At 55.7% G+C, this 16,918-nt stretch overlaps 1 protein-coding gene across 1 annotated transcript; it reads left to right on the top strand.

The window, feature by feature from the left end:
• Positions 1–7,243: 7,243 nt before the first annotated feature.
• On the top strand, positions 7,244–13,723 carry LOC308527787 (bile salt-activated lipase-like; the record flags this gene model as incomplete). The annotated part of the gene is given in 12 exon segments (XM_081103182.1): positions 7,244–7,309; positions 8,101–8,260; positions 8,354–8,476; positions 8,648–8,845; positions 9,811–9,941; positions 10,217–10,324; positions 10,439–10,556; positions 11,109–11,295; positions 11,467–11,670; positions 12,960–13,157; positions 13,407–13,659; positions 13,661–13,723. Coding segments are annotated over 12 exon segments (1,809 nt in total).
• Positions 13,724–16,918: the final 3,195 nt, after the last annotated feature.

The following is a 16,918-nucleotide window of genomic DNA, read 5'->3' on the forward strand; positions in this document are numbered from 1 at the left end:
TTCCTAAAGTTGAGGTTTGTGCCGCCCCTGACATGGGCATGGTCACACAGGCCTGCAAGGCAGCATACAGGCTGCCAACTGTCTCTCAATAGAGGCCAAAACCTGATGGGTATTTTTTTTTTTCCCCCATTTGGGCACCTGCCCTTTTGGCAACTGATTTAAATCTGCAAGAGAATTAAAGGTTAATATAATATATTTACATAATGAAGTATATCTTTGGCACTGCAGCCGCTTCTGGCAGCTAAATCTTCTGCTACCAAACATGACACATGGTAGGGCTATACAAACATCTCAGGGAGGTGACTAAAGTCTATTCTTGACCTTCCCACACAAAGCAAAACTGTCCTCATCTCTCTGGAGTCATGTCCATGAAGACTCAGGCATCATCTAAGTCTATTATACAATTTTCTGCAGGCCACTGTCAGGGCTGTGCGTGGCGGCCGGTTCTTCTTTCTAGCCACAAACACAGTCTGTCCAATTTCCCTAAAATGCATTCTGGCACGGGAGAAAGTTGTTTTGCTGTACACAGGCAGCTTACCCCCTATACAACTGGGCCTGGACCTCTGCCCAGCAAACTGCAGTCTATAAGTTTAATATGCAGCCTCCGGTCCTCCTAACCCAGTGGTCGGCAAACTCATTAGCCAACAGAGCCAAATATCAACAGTACAACAACTGAAATTTCTTTTGAGAGCCAAATTTTTTAAACTTAAACTATATAGGCAGGCACATTGCTATTAACTTAATTAGGGTACTCCCAAGGCTTAGAAAGAGCCACACTCCAGGGGCCAAAGAGCCGCATGTGGCTAGAGAGCCAGTCTGTCGACCACTGCCGTAGGAGTACCCTAATTAAGTTAATAACAATGTACCTGCCTATATAGTTTAAGTTTAAAAAATTTGGCTCTGAAAAGAAATTTCAGTCGTTGTATTGTTGATATTTAGCTCTGTTGACTAATGAGTTTGCCGACCACTGTCCTAAGGCTTAGGAAGAACCACACTCCAGGGGCCAAAGAGCCGCATGTGGCTCGCGAGCCGCAGTTTGCCGACCATGGTCCTAACCCAACGGGGTCTCGGCTAGTCCCTCAGTCAGACTCCTCCTCTCTAGGAGCGTTTGAAAGTCCTGAAGGCTCTCCGGTCCATGGAGAGTGCCTTTCCTTTATTCTCTCCTATTAACCCTGTTTATCAGTTACAGGACCTTGCCATCCCTGTCTCACTACTGCTTGGCTCCTAGTGGCGAGCTAAATACATCTGGGGCTGCAGGGAGAGACAGTTTGCACATAGCAAAGTGCTCCTGCAGTGGTGGCTTGAGCTTCAGGCTCTACTATGCCACCCGTCTTCTTTCTTGTCAGAGACCACGGCCTTCTCTGAGGGCTCCCTTGCTGGAATAGGGCATCTAGCTCCGCCCGCCGCCCCACCCCCCAACCGGGTGTCTTGGCTCAGCCCTTAGTCTAAGGGGTTAAATCTTTCAGCTTCTCTGGGAGAGTTCAAGGCACTGGAAGGGGACATCAGCCCCTCCTCTTCCAGCAGCAACAGGTACTGAACCCTTTCAGTACATTTGCAAATGGGAAACTTTACCAGCTTTACCCTCGGTTACTTTTTCAGATCCCGGGGCCGTTGCTTGCCTCCCTTTCCTATTGTGAGTCAGAGAAAGACAATTCCTACAGAGGGGAGAAATAGAAACAGTGGGGGTTTCAGGGAAAACACAGACCATCGCTGTAGCAATCCTCTCCCCTGGAGGCTGGGCATGACCTGTGGAAAAAAATGACTCTTAGTCAGGAGAGGAAAGATAGCGGATGAAGATAAGGGTGTGTAGGGGGATTTCTTCTGGACTGAAAGCCTGGAGGGCCTCCTGAAAGAAAAGCTCTTTAATCCAGTTACAGATGCTGTCAGGATCAGGAGTGAGGGAGGAAGGGAGAGACCAGGTTATGTCCTCTAGGAGGATCCTAGTAACTGAAAACAGCAAGTCAAACAAAACACAACCACGAAGACAACAGACCGCACAAGACACACAACCAGGGTTAACAGGGTCCACAGGCAGTTGCTTATAATAACACTAGCTGGATCCCCTTCTCTTTGATGTCCCATAATTTATTTCGCTAGGTTCGGAGCCAGAAACCTCCTACTTCAGTCTTAGTTCCGCCTCTGGTGGCTTGCACAGGACTATGATGTCACAGGCAGGGGCAGGGCCCCCTGTACATCTCTCCACCGGATGGGAGTTATTGTTTTGGGGTGTTTTTTTTGTTTGTTTGTTTTTGGCAAGCCCTGCCCTTGGAAGCCCTGCCCTAAAGAGAGTAGAAAAGTCGTAAATAACAAGTTCTTTTGTTCCTTGAAATTTACTGCTTTGTTGCAAATAGTTAACTTGAGAAGACTTTTCCCTTGCCTTTTTACAAGCAATCTTGGAACCTAGCCGGCCTTTCTTTTCTCTGGGCGATACCCTTTCTCAAATTTATACCTTTAAATCTACCCCAGAATTCCAAAATTTCAACCTGTTAATGTAAAAAAAAGCATTGAAATCTGTAAAGAATTTTTGTGAGTTTATTTGAGCCAAACAGTCGACATATGCCGGGAAGCAGAACCTCAACGAATTGAGATAGTGCTCCGGAGAATGGCGGGGTTACATCTGTATTTATACATTTGCAATCAAAGGAGGAACATAGGTGGGTTACATGAAATTCCTTGGTGACAGATTAAGGAGGAGGGATAAAGCAAAGCGAGGGAAACCCCTGGGATTGGATAAAAAGTAAAATGATGGACACACACTTAGGTGGGTGCAGGATCAATGAACACGATAATGAAGGAGTTTGTGGTATCTGTCCTGGGACCCAGCACATTTGGTTGTGCCCCAGGGGCTCCAGATAAAGGGAAGTCACAAGTCACCCAGACATTTCAAGGGTGTGTTATCATAGATGCAAAAAGACAGACAGGCTCAGTTACGGTAAAGGTTGCCCTTGTCAGTGAAGATACCAGACCAGGACGTAGCTGCCCCCCATCACTGCTTTTAGTTAAGGTTTAATTTCAGACCATCCTTTGTGGTGACTTTAGGTCTCCGAGTTTGCAAGACTGCCATGCAGGCCTCCCCGGAGCTTGTCAGGTCAGCATGTGGCCCCTTTCGTCCACAAACCTAATACAGTAAACTCACAAATCAGGGACGAGCAAACGATAGACAGAAATTTTTATTAGCTAAGTAGGCTGATTCCCTTGGTGATAGAGAGCAAACGTCTCTGAGAAAAACAGATCTCCGCAGCGCTGCTTGAGACCTTTGCAGATTACCACAGCGTTCAGCCTTTAATAAGTCAAATGTTTTTGGCCAGACTAATCAATAGAAGTGCGGAATAAATCAAAGTAGCTTTCGTTTTTTACGCAGGCTCTCACACTTAGATTTATAGACCAGTTAATGAACAGATAATTATGCCAAGACGGACACACGTCGTACTCACACTCTCAGTAGACGAGCCCAAACAGAAGCTGAGAAGATAACTGAAACAATGCCCAACTCCCCAAATGGGTGTGGGGGCACTGCCAGCACCCACGCCAAGAACAAAAGTCTCGACCAACGTCTCGGTGAGAACCTACCGGAGGGATTAAGACTGCGTCCAGTCCCCCTTCTCGGTAGCAAAGTGGCTAGTCCCAAGCAAACAAAAAGCAAGGTGAACCAAAAATTCCTTGATCGAATTTGAATTCCCTTACCTCCGGAGGTTTTTTCTGGTGACTCCAAAAGAATGCAGAGGCACGTCAGGTGTCCCTGGTCTGGCTGTCACGACCACAGAGAAGCATCTCTGAGGCCCTGGAACTTCCTCAGGTGGCATCTCCCCTAGAGATCCGCAAGGCCTGGCAGCCAGGCAGGGGAGGCCATCCATGCCAGGCGTCCGAGACCAGCTGAGGGGAGGCACCTGTCTCTTATCTCACTGGGGCCTCCATATGTGGTATCATAAATCAGCGAGTGAGATACAGGACCCATTAATGAGCCAATTAATTAGGAGTCATTTATTTCGCGCGGCCCAGAGGGAGGTTATAATTCTTCAGTTCCAATCCCATAAAGCAAGGCCCGGCCCTGGAGAACAGAATGCGAAGTCCCCAACAGAGGCCCCTGGCCAGTGCTCCCCACCTCGCCTCCCCAGTGGCAGCTGTGATCTGTCTACAGTCCCCCACTTAGTGCAGGTGGGTTCTGTTCTGAACTTGAAACCTACGAATTGCTCATGGTGGGCCCCAGAAACCACAGGCCCAGCCAAACTCCTCCCTCTCCCTCCAAAGGAAGGCAGCCCCATCCTGGCTCAGGAGGTGGTCCTTGCAAGTGTCTTTAAAAATCGGGGTAAAATATAAATCACAAAAAATACTATAGTTTAAGGATTTATGAGTTCAATTCAGTGATATTCACTGCAGTCACACTATTGTGCAACCATCACCACCATCTAGCTCCAAATCATTGCATCACTCCAAACAGAAAGTGTGTCCACTGATCAGTATCTCCCCTCTCCCAGCTGCTGCTATTCAACTTTTTGTCTCGGTCACTGCCTAGTCTAAACATTTTTCTTTATTATTGATTTTCTTTTCAGACAGGGAGGAGAGAGAATAACATGGATCTGATAGATACACAGATCGGCAGCCTCCTGCACGCCCCCTAATGGGGAGTGAGGCCCGCATGTGCAGTATTGGCAATGCGAAAGGTGACCTGTTGGTGCATGGGAAGATGGGAAGGCGCTCAACCAATTGAACCACATGGCCGGGCAATTTGAAATCGTGTTGTTGAGAGTATTGCAGATGTCTGCCATTTGCCCTCTCGGCCCCTCTCCACTCAGCTCCCACCCCAGCCCAGCCTCTCCCCTGTCTATTGTCTAGGAATATATGCCTAATAGTTCTCGATTAATCTCTTGCTGCTCTCCCTCCACCATCACTCCGAGATCTGTCCTTCTGTTCCATGCTTCCATGTCGATGGTTCTGTTTTATTCGTCACAGTTTATTTGGTTCATTAGATTCCACATGAGTGAGATCATGTGATACTTGTCTTTCTCCCACTGGCTTATTAAGCTCAGCATAGTACTCTCTTGGTCCGTCCAAGATGTCTCCAAGGGTAAGAGTCCCTTCGTTTTCACTGCTATTTAGTATTCCAAGGTGTGAATGTACCACAGCCTTTTTTCATCCACTCATCTACTGATGGGCACTTGGGCTGTTACCAGATCTTGGCTATTGACAATAACGCTGCTAGGAACATGGGGGTGCACACATCCTTTCTGATTGGTGCTTCAGGATTCTTAGGATATTCCCAGAAGTGGGATCACTGGGTCAAACGGCAGTTCCATTTTTAATTTTCTGAGGCAGCTCCATACTGTTCTCCACAGTGGCCGCACCAGTGGGCATGCCACCAGCAGCGCACGAGGGTTCCCTCTTCTCCACACCAGCCAGCACTTGTCGTTTGTGGACTTGCTGACGGTGGCCATCCAGGCCGGTGTCAGCTGATTAACACTGTGGTTGTAATTTGCATCTCTCTGTGACGAGTGGCCTCCACGGCCATCTGTACATACTCAGAATTACTTCCTAGAGAACAGGTTCTCAGAATTGGACTTGCTGGCCAAAGGCCTGTTAACAAACACACCCTCAAACCCTTTGCTGCCCAGTCCTCACACACAGGCCCTGCCTGCCCGACTCCTGCTTCCCACTGTGGGGCCCCCTCCCCACCTGCATCGCAGGAGACCTGAGCTCGGGATCCGCAGGCAGCCAGCGTGGCCGGTGTCTGTGAATCCATGTGGTGCTGGGGACAGCACGTCAACTGGGCTGTGGCCTGTGTACAAGCACAGCTCCTGGTAGCGAAGGGCTGAGGGGCCCAGGCGAGGGGCCGCTGGCCTGGGAGGGCTCTGCTGTCCCCGGGCCTGAGCGACCCCCATCCCTGGAGAAGGCAGTGCTGCCAACTCCACAAAGACAGGAGCCCGGGGTTTGTCCATGGAGCTTCCTCTGGTTCCTGAGTGAGACACCCTCCCCGAGCCACACGCTGCCTTTCTGCTCTCACACACTCTGCCCAGACCTCTTTCCCTGTCTCTTCATGTCTCCATTATCTCTGTCTGTCTCTCTCTCTCCCTCCCTCTGTCTCTCTGTCTCTCCTTCTGTTGTCCCACCCTCTATCTCTCTCTGATGACCAGGTCATAGTGCATTTCTGAAGCTAGGCCCTTCCTCTTCCTCAGGGAAGCCATCAGGCTGGGCGGGACCCCCCTTCCTCCACACCTGTGCCCACCTGAGCCTCCAATCCTCCCTCCAGGGCTGCTGGTACTGAGTGTGAGGGGTGCCCTCCCTGAGGGCAGGATCGCCCTGTGCTGCTCTGGGTCCCCACACCCAGCTCAGATTGCACACCCGTGGGCCCTCGGGTACAGGCTCAGCCACGTGGCTGCCCAGGAGCACACAGCTCGCTCTGTCCGGAGGCAACATGCCCAGTCCCCTGTGAACTCCCTTTGCTGGGCTCCGGAGCTCCAGGAGGGGGCCAGGCCAGGCCTGGAGGGAAGCAGGCCCCCTTCTCTGAGGGTGAGCCCAGGCCAGGGGTGGGCAAACTTTTTGACTCGAGGGCCACAATGGGTTCTTAAACTGGACAGGAGGGCCAGAACAAAATCATGGATGGAGTGTTTGTGTGAACTAATATAAATTCAAAGTAAACATCATTACATAAAAGGGTTCGGTGTTTTTTTTCAATAGTTTTATTCATTTCAAACGGGCCGGATCGGCACGCGGGCCGTAGTTTGCCCACGGCTGGCCCAGGCCCTTGTCAATGAGCCACAATTGTACCCACCAAGGTCCCAACCCTCAGCCCCTGGCCTGGGCCACCTGAGTATTTCCAGTTACCAGCCCAGGTGCACTGTGGGCACCAGGCACCCAGGAACAGCAGATCACGGGCAACTCGGACCATCCCTGCACCTGTGCACACGTGTGTGTGTGTGTGTGTGTGTGTGTGTGTGCGCGTGCGCGAGCACACACCTCTGTGACCTTGGCCTTGCCTGACCTGCCAGGAAAGGGCAGCTATGCGTGTGTGTGTGTGTGTCTGAGAGTGTGTGTGTGCCCACACCTGCATGACCTTGGCCCTGAGCCTGGCTGGAATGCAGCTATCCTGGCCCCAGGTATCCTGCCTGGAGGGAGGTGCAGAGGGAGGGGAGGGAAGGGAACCATCCACAGGCAGCTGCCAGCCCCAACTCCCGGATGTCTCCCGGATATCTCCAGCCCCATAAATACCCCTCACACAGGCAGGGCCCCCGAGACAGGCACACGCACCATGGGGCGCCTTGCGTTGCCTGTCTTAGGCCTCGCCTGCTGCTTGGCAGTAGTGAGCGCCGCAAAGGTAAGCGAGAGCCCAGCGGGCGAGGAGGGGCCCCTGTCTGCTCCCCTAACCCGGCCTGGGAACTGGTTCAGACACCTCGGAGGGTAGGTGTGGGGGTGAAGGCAGGTGAGGCGCTGGCAGGAAGAGTCTCCGAGAGCCCACACCCAGCAGGCACTTTCCTGGCCCTTCCTCTGCTCCTGCATCCGTGCTCACACGACGGTCCAGACGCAGCTCAAATACAGGTCGCCCGCGAACTTCAATGTCAGAAACCACGAATACGTTCTGGTACAGGCGCTTTCCAGGGCACACAGGGTGCACTGATGCCAAACACAAACAACACCCCAGGGTCACTGGCATCCTCAGAGCTGATCTGCGGAGTCCGCCTTGGCCACCAGGGCCCTCAGGGTGTTCCTCTGTCCGGGGATGGCCATGGACCCGCACAGAAGGGAGCTGGGCCCTGAGCAGGCCAGCAGGTTGCCCATCACAGCCCCCAGCGCCGGAACAGGAGTCTGGACCTCGATCTATTTAACCTGCAGCCTGGTCACCGGTCCCCAGTCCCCAAGAGGGCAACACCTACCAGTTTGCCGTTGGCCGGGGTCCCTCCAGGGTCACTCAGGAGTCTCTCGGCAGCTACAGGGTCTCCTTCCTCAGGGCCCTGCTACGGGGTGTGGAGCGGGGCTTCCACAGGAACCCACAGCTACAGGCGGGTGAGACTAAGGGCCCCACCAGGAAGCGGTCCTGGACTCCTAGAGACAGCAGGGGTGGCGCCACCCCACCCAGCCTGCACCCCCTGAGCCTGGCCCTCTCCCCAGCTGGGCGTGGTGCACACGGAAGGGGGCTTCGTGGAGGGCGTCAACAAGAAGCTGGGGCTCTTCGGCATCGGCGGACCCTCTGTGGACGTCTTCAAGGGCATCCCCTTCGCCGCCCCACCCAAGGCCCTGGAGAACCCCCAGCCACACCCCGGCTGGCAAGGTGGGAGTCGGTGAGTGAGTGCCGGGCTGGCCCAGTGCCTGGGGTGGCTGGTGGGGCCACCATCCTCACGTCAGCCCCTCTGCCCTCCCACAGGGACCCTGAAGGCCAAGGACTTCAAGCAGCAATGCCTGCAAATCACTCTCACCCAGTTAAATACCAAGGGCTCCGAGGACTGCCTCTTCCTCAACATCTGGGTCCCCCAGGGCCAGAAGGAAGGTGCATCCCCCCACCCCGTGCCCTCCAGGTCCCCGAACCTGCAGAAAGAGGCCAAGCCCTGCCCAGCTCCTTGGCTGTGTGTGGGCTCCAGAGCTGAAATTCCCTGAAACAAGCACGCAGAGGGGATAGGGAGGGGCAGCTGGGGTCACGGGGCCTGCTCTCCTGTCTCAGTTTCCCAGAACCTGCCTGTCATGATCTGGATCTACGGAGGAGGCTTCCTCATGGGGTCAGCCAAAGAAAAAAGCTTCTTCAATAACTATGAGTACGACGGGGAGGAAATCGCCACGCGGGGCAATGTCATTGTGGTCACCTTCAACTACCGCCTCGGGGCGCTGGGCTTCCTCAGCACTGGGGACGCCAACCTGCCAGGTGTGCTGGGCGCTTTGGCCAGGGTGAGGGAGCAGTTGGGGGTCCCTTCAGCACTGCTTTCTCCCAACAACTCCCAGAGAGACCCAGAATTCTACTGGCAGAGCAGGAAGCTGGGGATGGACAGTAAGACACAGGAGCCCATCGGCAGCTATAGTGAGAGAAGAGGCTGCCAGCCAGCCTGGCAGGGACCCAGAGACACTAGGGAGCAGGCACAGGGACCCGGAGACATCAGGGATCAGGGACAGGGACCCAGGGAGACCAGAGATCAGGCACAGGGACCAAAGGAGACCAGGGAGCAGGAACAGGGACTCAGGGAGACCAGGGAGCAGGAACAGGGACCCAGAGACACCAGGGAGCAGGAACAGGGACCCAGAGACACCAGGGAGCAGGGACAGGGACCCATAGACACTAGGGAGCAGGAACAGGGACCCAGAGACACTAGGGAGGAGGAACAGGGACCCAGAGACACTAGGGAGCAGGAACAGGGAGCCAAGGAGACCAGGGAGCAGGCACAGGGACCCAGGGAGACCAGGGAGCAGGAACAGGGACCCAGAGATACTAGGGAGGAGGAACAGGGACCCAGAGACACTAGGGAGCATGAACAGGGACCCAGAGACATCAGGGATCAGGGACAGGGACCCAGAGACACCAGGGAGCAGGAACAGGGACCCAGGGAGACCAGGGTGCGGGAAAAGGGACCCAGTGAGAGACAGAAGATGAGACACTGAGGTGGTGTCTAGGGGGACACAGGGCCATGGGACAGACAAGAGGGACGTTGTCAGGGAGAGCGATGAGCAGCCTGGCCCTCGTGCTCCTGGTCCCCTACCTGAGCCCCACACCCCCTCCAGCACCTCATTCAACCAGGTTCCTGGGGACCTGCCCTGCACCATCCTGGGGCTTGACAGGGGCCTCCACATGGAGGACACTCTCCTACCACCCCAGTCCCTGATGGGCTCCTTCCCCAGGTAACTACGGCCTTTGGGACCAGCACATGGCCATCGCATGGGTGAAGAGGAACATTGCGGCCTTCGGGGGGGACCCCGACAACATCACCATCTTTGGAGAATCAGCCGGAGGTGCCAGCGTCTCTCTGCAGGTCTGGGGACCCTGGGAGGGCAGGTCCTCCTCCCAGGATGTTGCGGGGGGTGGGGGGGACCTGGAGGGTAGGTTATGGGAGCTGGGGGAGTTGACGGGGCCTCGGGGAGCTGATGGAAACTGGGGGAGATGACAGGGCGTGGGGAGCTGATGGGGGCTGTGGGAGCTGATGGGGGCTGTGGGGAACAGCATGAAGCTGACAGTCAGGTTGTCCCTGTGGCGCCCGGGTGGGCAGGAGAGGCGAGGCCTTGGTGACAGGACCTCTGTGTGTCGCAGACCCTCTCTCCCTACAACAAGGGCCTCATCCGGCGAGCCATCAGCCAGAGCGGCGTGGCGCTGGCCCCCTGGGCCATCCAGAAGAACCCTCTCTCCTGGGCCAAGGGGGTAAATGGGAGCTGCGGTGGGGGAGCGGGGAGTGTTACCTCCTGTCCATGCCTTGTCCCAATCCCCATGGCCCCCCGCACTGGCTTCACCTACCTGTCTCCTCCCAACCTCCAGATCGCCAAAGAGGTGGGCTGCCCCCTGGACGATACCGCCAGGATGGCCAAGTGTCTGAAGGCCACTGACCCCCGGGCCCTGACACTGGCCTATAAGATGCCCTTTTTGGGCCAGAAGTGTGAGTGGGGACTCCATATGGGGGGACGGCCATGCTCCCAAAGATGTGAGGAAGTTCCGGGTCTGCGGCCTGGCCTGTCACCCGCTCACTGGCGTCCCTGGGAGCCCCGTGCTGCCGGGGTCCTTGTTGCCTCGTGGCCTCGAATGGCTGTGCCAAGGGCACCATCCCTCCCTCTGAGCCTCCCTGGGTCCTGACCCCCTTGGGAAACTGGTGCACCTTTTCCCCCAACAACGGACAGAAACAGTCATTTGCACCCAATTTCAGGGGCCTCAGGCCCAGTGGCTGTCAGCGGGAAGGTTTTGCCCCAGGGAGCCCGTGGCATCTGCACACAGTCTGGGCCGCCACACTGTGGGGTGCTGACCTCTAGCGGACGGGGCCAGGGAAGCTGCTCCACACCCGCAGGGCAGCCCAGGCCTTAGAATTATCCAGGCCCCATGTCAGGGGGACAGGCTGAGGACCCTGGTCTGGATCAGAGGAGGGAGGGGCTGCCCCTGGGCCTGGGGTCTGGCAGGGGGGCTCTGAAAGGTGTGAGGACCGCTGCTCTCCACACAGACCCCTTCCAGAACTATTTGGGCCTCCTGCCTGTCGTGGATGGAGACTTCAACCCCGACGACCCCATCAACCTTTTTGCCAACGCGGCCGACATCGACTACATCGCTGGCACCAACGACATGGATGGCTACATGTTTGCCAGCGTTGATGTGCCGGCCATCAACGTGGACTTGCTGACTGTCACGGGGTAAGTAGGACGCAGAGCCCAGGGCAGTGCCTGGGGACCTTTTTGGGAGGCATCAGCTAAAGGAGGAGGCCAGCAGGTGGAGGGGGCCATATGCAGCCCCAGGCAGAGGGACGGGGGGGTTGCCTCCCACTGGCCGGGGAAAAGGGTCCAGTACCGGCTTGGTCCCTGCAGGGAGGACTTCTTCAAGCTGGTCAGCCAGGTCACCATCGCGAAGGGGCCCAGAGGTGCCAATGCCACCTTTGACTTCTACACGGCATCCTGGGCCGAGGACTCCTCCCAGGAGGCCAAGAAGAAGACGGTGGTGGACTTTGAGACCGATGTCTACTTCCTGATGCCCACGAAGATGGCCGTGGCCCAGCATAGAGCAAACGCCAAGTGAGGGCCCGGGCAGGGGAACCCATCTGGGTCACACACCTACCCAGCGAGGCCTCCCCGGGGGGTGACTCAGGGAGTCAGGGAGGCCCAGGACAGCCGTGATGGGGTCCCAGCGGTGCCTGCTCCATCTGCCTTGCCCAGGCCTGACGAGACTGAGAAGGCCCCTCCTCACCTCCCAGCTCAGGGGCCTTTACAAAACCTTCCTCATGTTACAGGGAAGCCCCCGGGTGGCCTGGGGCTGCCTGTCCCTGTGTCCAATCACAAAGGCCGGGTTGAACATATGAGGCGTTTATTGAGAAGGCCAGCCCACCATGAAGACGGGGTGCTTACAAGCATTCAAATCCTGTCGTCCAGCAGGTGCAGGGGACAGGACTAAAAAGGGGACGGGCTGGGGTGCTATGTGCAGGCCTGGGGGGTCCCCAGACCTCAGCTATTGTAGTCATCACATGATGAGATGATGGGGATGAGATGATGGGGATGAGACGATGGGGATGAGACGAGGGGGATGAGATTATGTTTTGACTCCTGGTGGGTCAGTGTGTCCCTGCTTATCGGTTCTGCTTGCTGGATTCACAGCTGAGTCACCTCCTTCATTGCTTTGCACAGGCCTTCAAAGGAAACTTAAGAAAACCTTAACCCCCTCTTCACATAAGTATGTGTGTTGTAAGATTGAAAATAATAGGGTTACCGTTCAGATTAATTCAGGTGCTCTATCTATCAGGTTATCAGTCCCCCATTCCCTCAGCCCACAGGCCTCCCTGCAGTGTCTGCAGCCTCCCCGCAGCCCCCAGGCCGAGGGGGACAGAACACGGGATGCTGGTCTCTGTTGGGGGTTTGGAGTTTGCCAACATTCATAACAACTTTGGCCTGCGGCCACCTGGTAAACCTCCAGTGCAAATAAAAAGCACATTAGGGATGCCGACACGGAAGGGAGAGAAAGCGAGGCCTAGGAAGTGTAGGATGAAAGCTTGTAGCAACTGCATGAACTTGTGTTGTTCATTGGGTGGGTCAGGTATGTGCCCGACGAAGAACATAAACTCATCTGCAGAGAAAAGGAAGGAAGACGCCTCCATAGGCTTTGGGGAGGGAAGTGTGGACACACTTGAAATCCCAGAACCACAAACCCCACGGCCTTCCCTTCCCCGGTGCAGGGATCCAGGTTCCTCTTGAGTCTGGGGATTTCCCGGTTCCTCCCCGCTCTCCTCAGGGCCTCACTCCAGGGCCCAGCTCTGGGCTGGGCAGCCCAGCTGAGTTCCCTGCCAACCTGGGCCGTGTCCCTCCCTCCTCAGGAGTGCCCGGACCTACACCTACCTGTACTCCCACCCGGCTCGCAATCCGTTGTACCCGAGTTGGGTGTGCGCCAACCACGGTGATAACCTTCAGTATGTGTTTGGGAAGCCCTTCGCCACCCCCCTGGGCTACCAGGCCCAAGACAGGACTGTCTCCAGGACCATGATCGCCTACTGGACCAACTTTGCCAGAACTGGGTAAGGCGGGTGAGGCTGGGCCAGGCCTCCTGCCACTGGGCCCACATGCCTGTCCCCTCATGTACACTTAACCTCTCTGAGCCCCAGTACCCCTTGTGTGAGGATAGAGCTCCTGGTTGAGCCCAGATCATATACATGCCAAGGCTGTGCCCAGGAGACAGTGAGGTGCCCTGGTGGTTCGGGTCAGCATGGAGGTCTCCAGCCTCCTGTGAGCCCTCAGACCCCACATGGCCTTTTCCTCATCTGCAGGGACCCCAATCAGGGCCACATGGCTGTGCCCACCCAATGGGAGCCCTACACCCAGGAAAACGGCAACTACCTGGAAATTAACAACAAGATGGATGGCCAGTCCATGAAGCAGCACCTGAGGAGCAGCTACCTGCAGTACTGGACCCAGACCTACCAGGCACTGCCCACCGTGACCGGGGACAGGGCCGCACGCGTGCCCCCCTCAGATGACTCTTTGACCGTCCCTATGCCCCCCTTGGACAACTCTGAGGCCGTCCCCTGAGCCCCCCACTGGTGACTCTGAGGGCGCTCAGATGTCCGCAGCCATCGGCTTCTAATGTCCTGGCCCCAGAGGCCACAGGTGAGACCCAGGGAGCCCACCTCCCTCCCCAGCTCTTCCTGAATAAAGCCGCTTCTCTCTCTGGCAACCCTCTTTGCCCTCATGACCTCAGCTTCCCCCACAGTCTCTGCCTGTGTTTGGCTCAGGAAGTGGGGTGCCCCCCTCAATTCAGAGGAGACAAGAGGGTCAGAGAAGGGTCAGCCCTGAGAGGGGCCCCGGGCTCCGTGGGCAGTTGCCTCCGGACCAGTTGACCCAGCCTCGGCCAAGACTTCAGGGTGCGGGGAGCGGGCTCTGTTTAACGGGACTGGCCTGGGAGAGAAACGGAATTGCCTCCAGCTGGGTCCCAGGAGAGATAGTACCCTGGGCTCAGAGCAGAGAGTACAAGGGCTGGGCCTTGGGTGCCCACCGGCAGGGCCAGGGGTGCTGCTCACTAGAGTCTGAAGCGGAGCAGAAGGCAGAGGTCAGACGCAGGGCCATGGCCACCTCAGGAAGGTCTGGGACGGGGCACCGCCTGCACCGAGGGCTCCCCCATCCTGACCTCACCTGGCCCGGGCGGTGGGCACTGTGGACATCCCGTTGTAGACAGTCACTGTGAGACAGGCTCACCTTTCAAGCGAGACCTGACTGCGCTCTGGAGAGCGGGTGTCCGGCCATTGCACAGGCTCACCTGGGGGAGGGACACAGTCCACTTAATCGGCCGTCCTCCGGGTCCTCATTGGCTGCGTGCTATGGGCTCAGCTGTTTCCTGACACGTCTATTCGGTCCTCCCATTGGGCCATTTAAAAAAATTGGGCTGAGGCCTTTTCTAGTTGCTCCCCCTCCCCCTGTCTAGCTGAGGCGGGTGCCTGGAGGGTCTCCACCATGATGCCGGCCCACGCCCTCAGGGCCTTGGTCTCCCATCCTCGTCGCTCCCCCTCCCTTCTCTGTGCCTGGGGAGGTTCAGCCACCGCTTCCATCAGAAGCTGGCCATGCTGGCCCATGTCCTACAGCGCCAGGGCTCCAAGAGGGCTCACGTGCCCCAGGCCCTCACAGCGAGGACTCAGGCCCAGGTCTGAGACACCAAAGCTCACCAGGTCAGCTCAGAGCAGGCGTGAGGGCTCAGAGGAGAGAAGGCTCCTGCTGGGGGTGTGTGCATGGCAGGGGCAGCTCAGGGCACCAGCCGGCCACCCTGATGCACACGGTCCAGTGTTTCCCTGGCCTGGCGGTGGGAACAGTGGGCAGTGTGGGTGGTGTTCCTCCCCGCCCACCCTGCCCCATCCTTTCACCTCCCCCACGAGAGGATCCAAGCGCCCACCTCCCCATGGCAGAACCACAGCACAGCCCTGGACAGCGAGGGCAACCAGCCAGGGGCTGCAGGCTCTCAGGGCTCCAGCCCGTCTACCCTTCAGGACCAGTGAGTCTAAACTGGTCACAACCCGAGAGGAGGACCTCAGACCTCACAGCCCTGGGTTCCTCTGGGCCAGCGGGGAGGGGGCAGGAATCAGCACATTTATCCTGCAAACCCGCACTCACCTGGGACTCCTCAGAGCACGTGCGGGCAGGCGAGGGGGGCGGTCCAGCACCTGGTCCTGGGTGAAATGAAGCCTGTGAAGAGCGGCAGCTCCTGGTTCCCGGGGCCCAGCTGTGGCCTTAAATGAGCTGCATCACACATCCTTCCAGGGACACAGCGCCACCAGACAGGCCTTTCCAGGACGGGTTCCCGGAGGGTTCTGTTGTATTATAAATCAGCGAGTGAGATACAGGACCCTTTAATGAGCCAATTAATTAGGAGTCATTTATTGCCCTCAGCCCAGAGGGAGGTGTCTCTTCCTAATCTCTGAGCCACACTTACAGGAAGTTTCCCGTATGTATTCTTTTTGAGCCTCTTTGTTTGCAGATATTACGAAGAACTGTGTGTGAGTTATTGTTGGAGACACTTGTAACCTTAAATACAGAATGAGTTAGCACCTGGCATGCGAATAGGGGAATTATTATCAGTATTAGTCTGTATTAGTCTATTACATGGGATGGCTGGCTTGCAAGGTCAGACAATTACATTTCTCTTTTTCTATTATTTGAACTGAAAACCAAGTAATAAGAGACGGTCTTAAAGTGACAGAATTTACAGTGACGGAGTTTACAGGACTAGGGGCTACCTAACAATAGCAGAGAGCTTCAGACAGCAGTTTTGTTATACAACATGGAGGTTATAATTCTTCAGACCCAATCCCGTAAAGGAAGGCCCGGCCCTGGAGAACAGAATGCGAAGTCCCCGACAGAGGCCCCTGGCCAGTGCTCCCCGCCTCGCCTCCCCAGTGGCAGCTGTGATCTGTCTACACTCCCCCACTTAGTGCAGGCGGGTTCTGTTCTGAACTTGAAACCTATGAATTGCTCATGGTGGGCCCCAGAAACCACAGGCCCAGCCAAACTCCTCCTTCTCCCTCCAAAGGAAGGCAGCCCCGTCCTGGCTCAGGAGGTGGTCCTTGCAAGTGTCTTTAAAAATCGGGGTAAAATATAAATCACAAAAAATACTATAGTTTAAGGATTTATGAGTTCAATTCAGTGATATTCACTGCAGTCACACTATTGTGCAACCATCACCACCATCTAGTCCCAAATCATTGCATCACTCCAAACAGAAAGTGTGTCCACTGATCAGTATCTCCCCTCTCCCAGCTGCTGCTATTCAACTTCCTGTCTCAATCACTGCCTAGTCTAAACATTTTTCTTTATTATTGATTTTCTTTTCAGACAGGGAGGAGAGAGAATAACATGGATCTGATAGATACACAGATCGGCAGCCTCCTGCAAGCCCCCTACTGGGGAGTGAGGCCCCCATGTGCAGTATTGGCAATGCGAAGGGTGACCTGTTGGTGCAAGGGAAGATGGGAAGGCGCTCAACCAATTGAACCACACTGGCCGGGCTATTTGAAATCGTGTTGTTGAGAGTATTGCAGATGTCTGCCATTTGCCCTCTCGGCCCCTCTCCACTCAGCTCCCACCCCAGCCCTGTCTCTCCCCTGTCTATTGTCTAGGAATATATGCCTAATAATTCTCGATTAATCTCTTGCTGCCCTCCCTCCACCATCACTCCGAGATCTGTCCTTCTGTTCCATGCTTCCATGTCGATGGTTCTGTTTTATTCATCACAGTTTATTTGGTTCATTAGATTCCACATGAGTGAGATCATGTGATACTTGTCTTTCTCCCACTG

Source organism: Myotis nattereri, assembly GCF_964212035.1.
Source record: "Myotis nattereri genome assembly, chromosome: 12".
Taxonomy (NCBI): domain Eukaryota; kingdom Metazoa; phylum Chordata; class Mammalia; order Chiroptera; family Vespertilionidae; genus Myotis; species Myotis nattereri.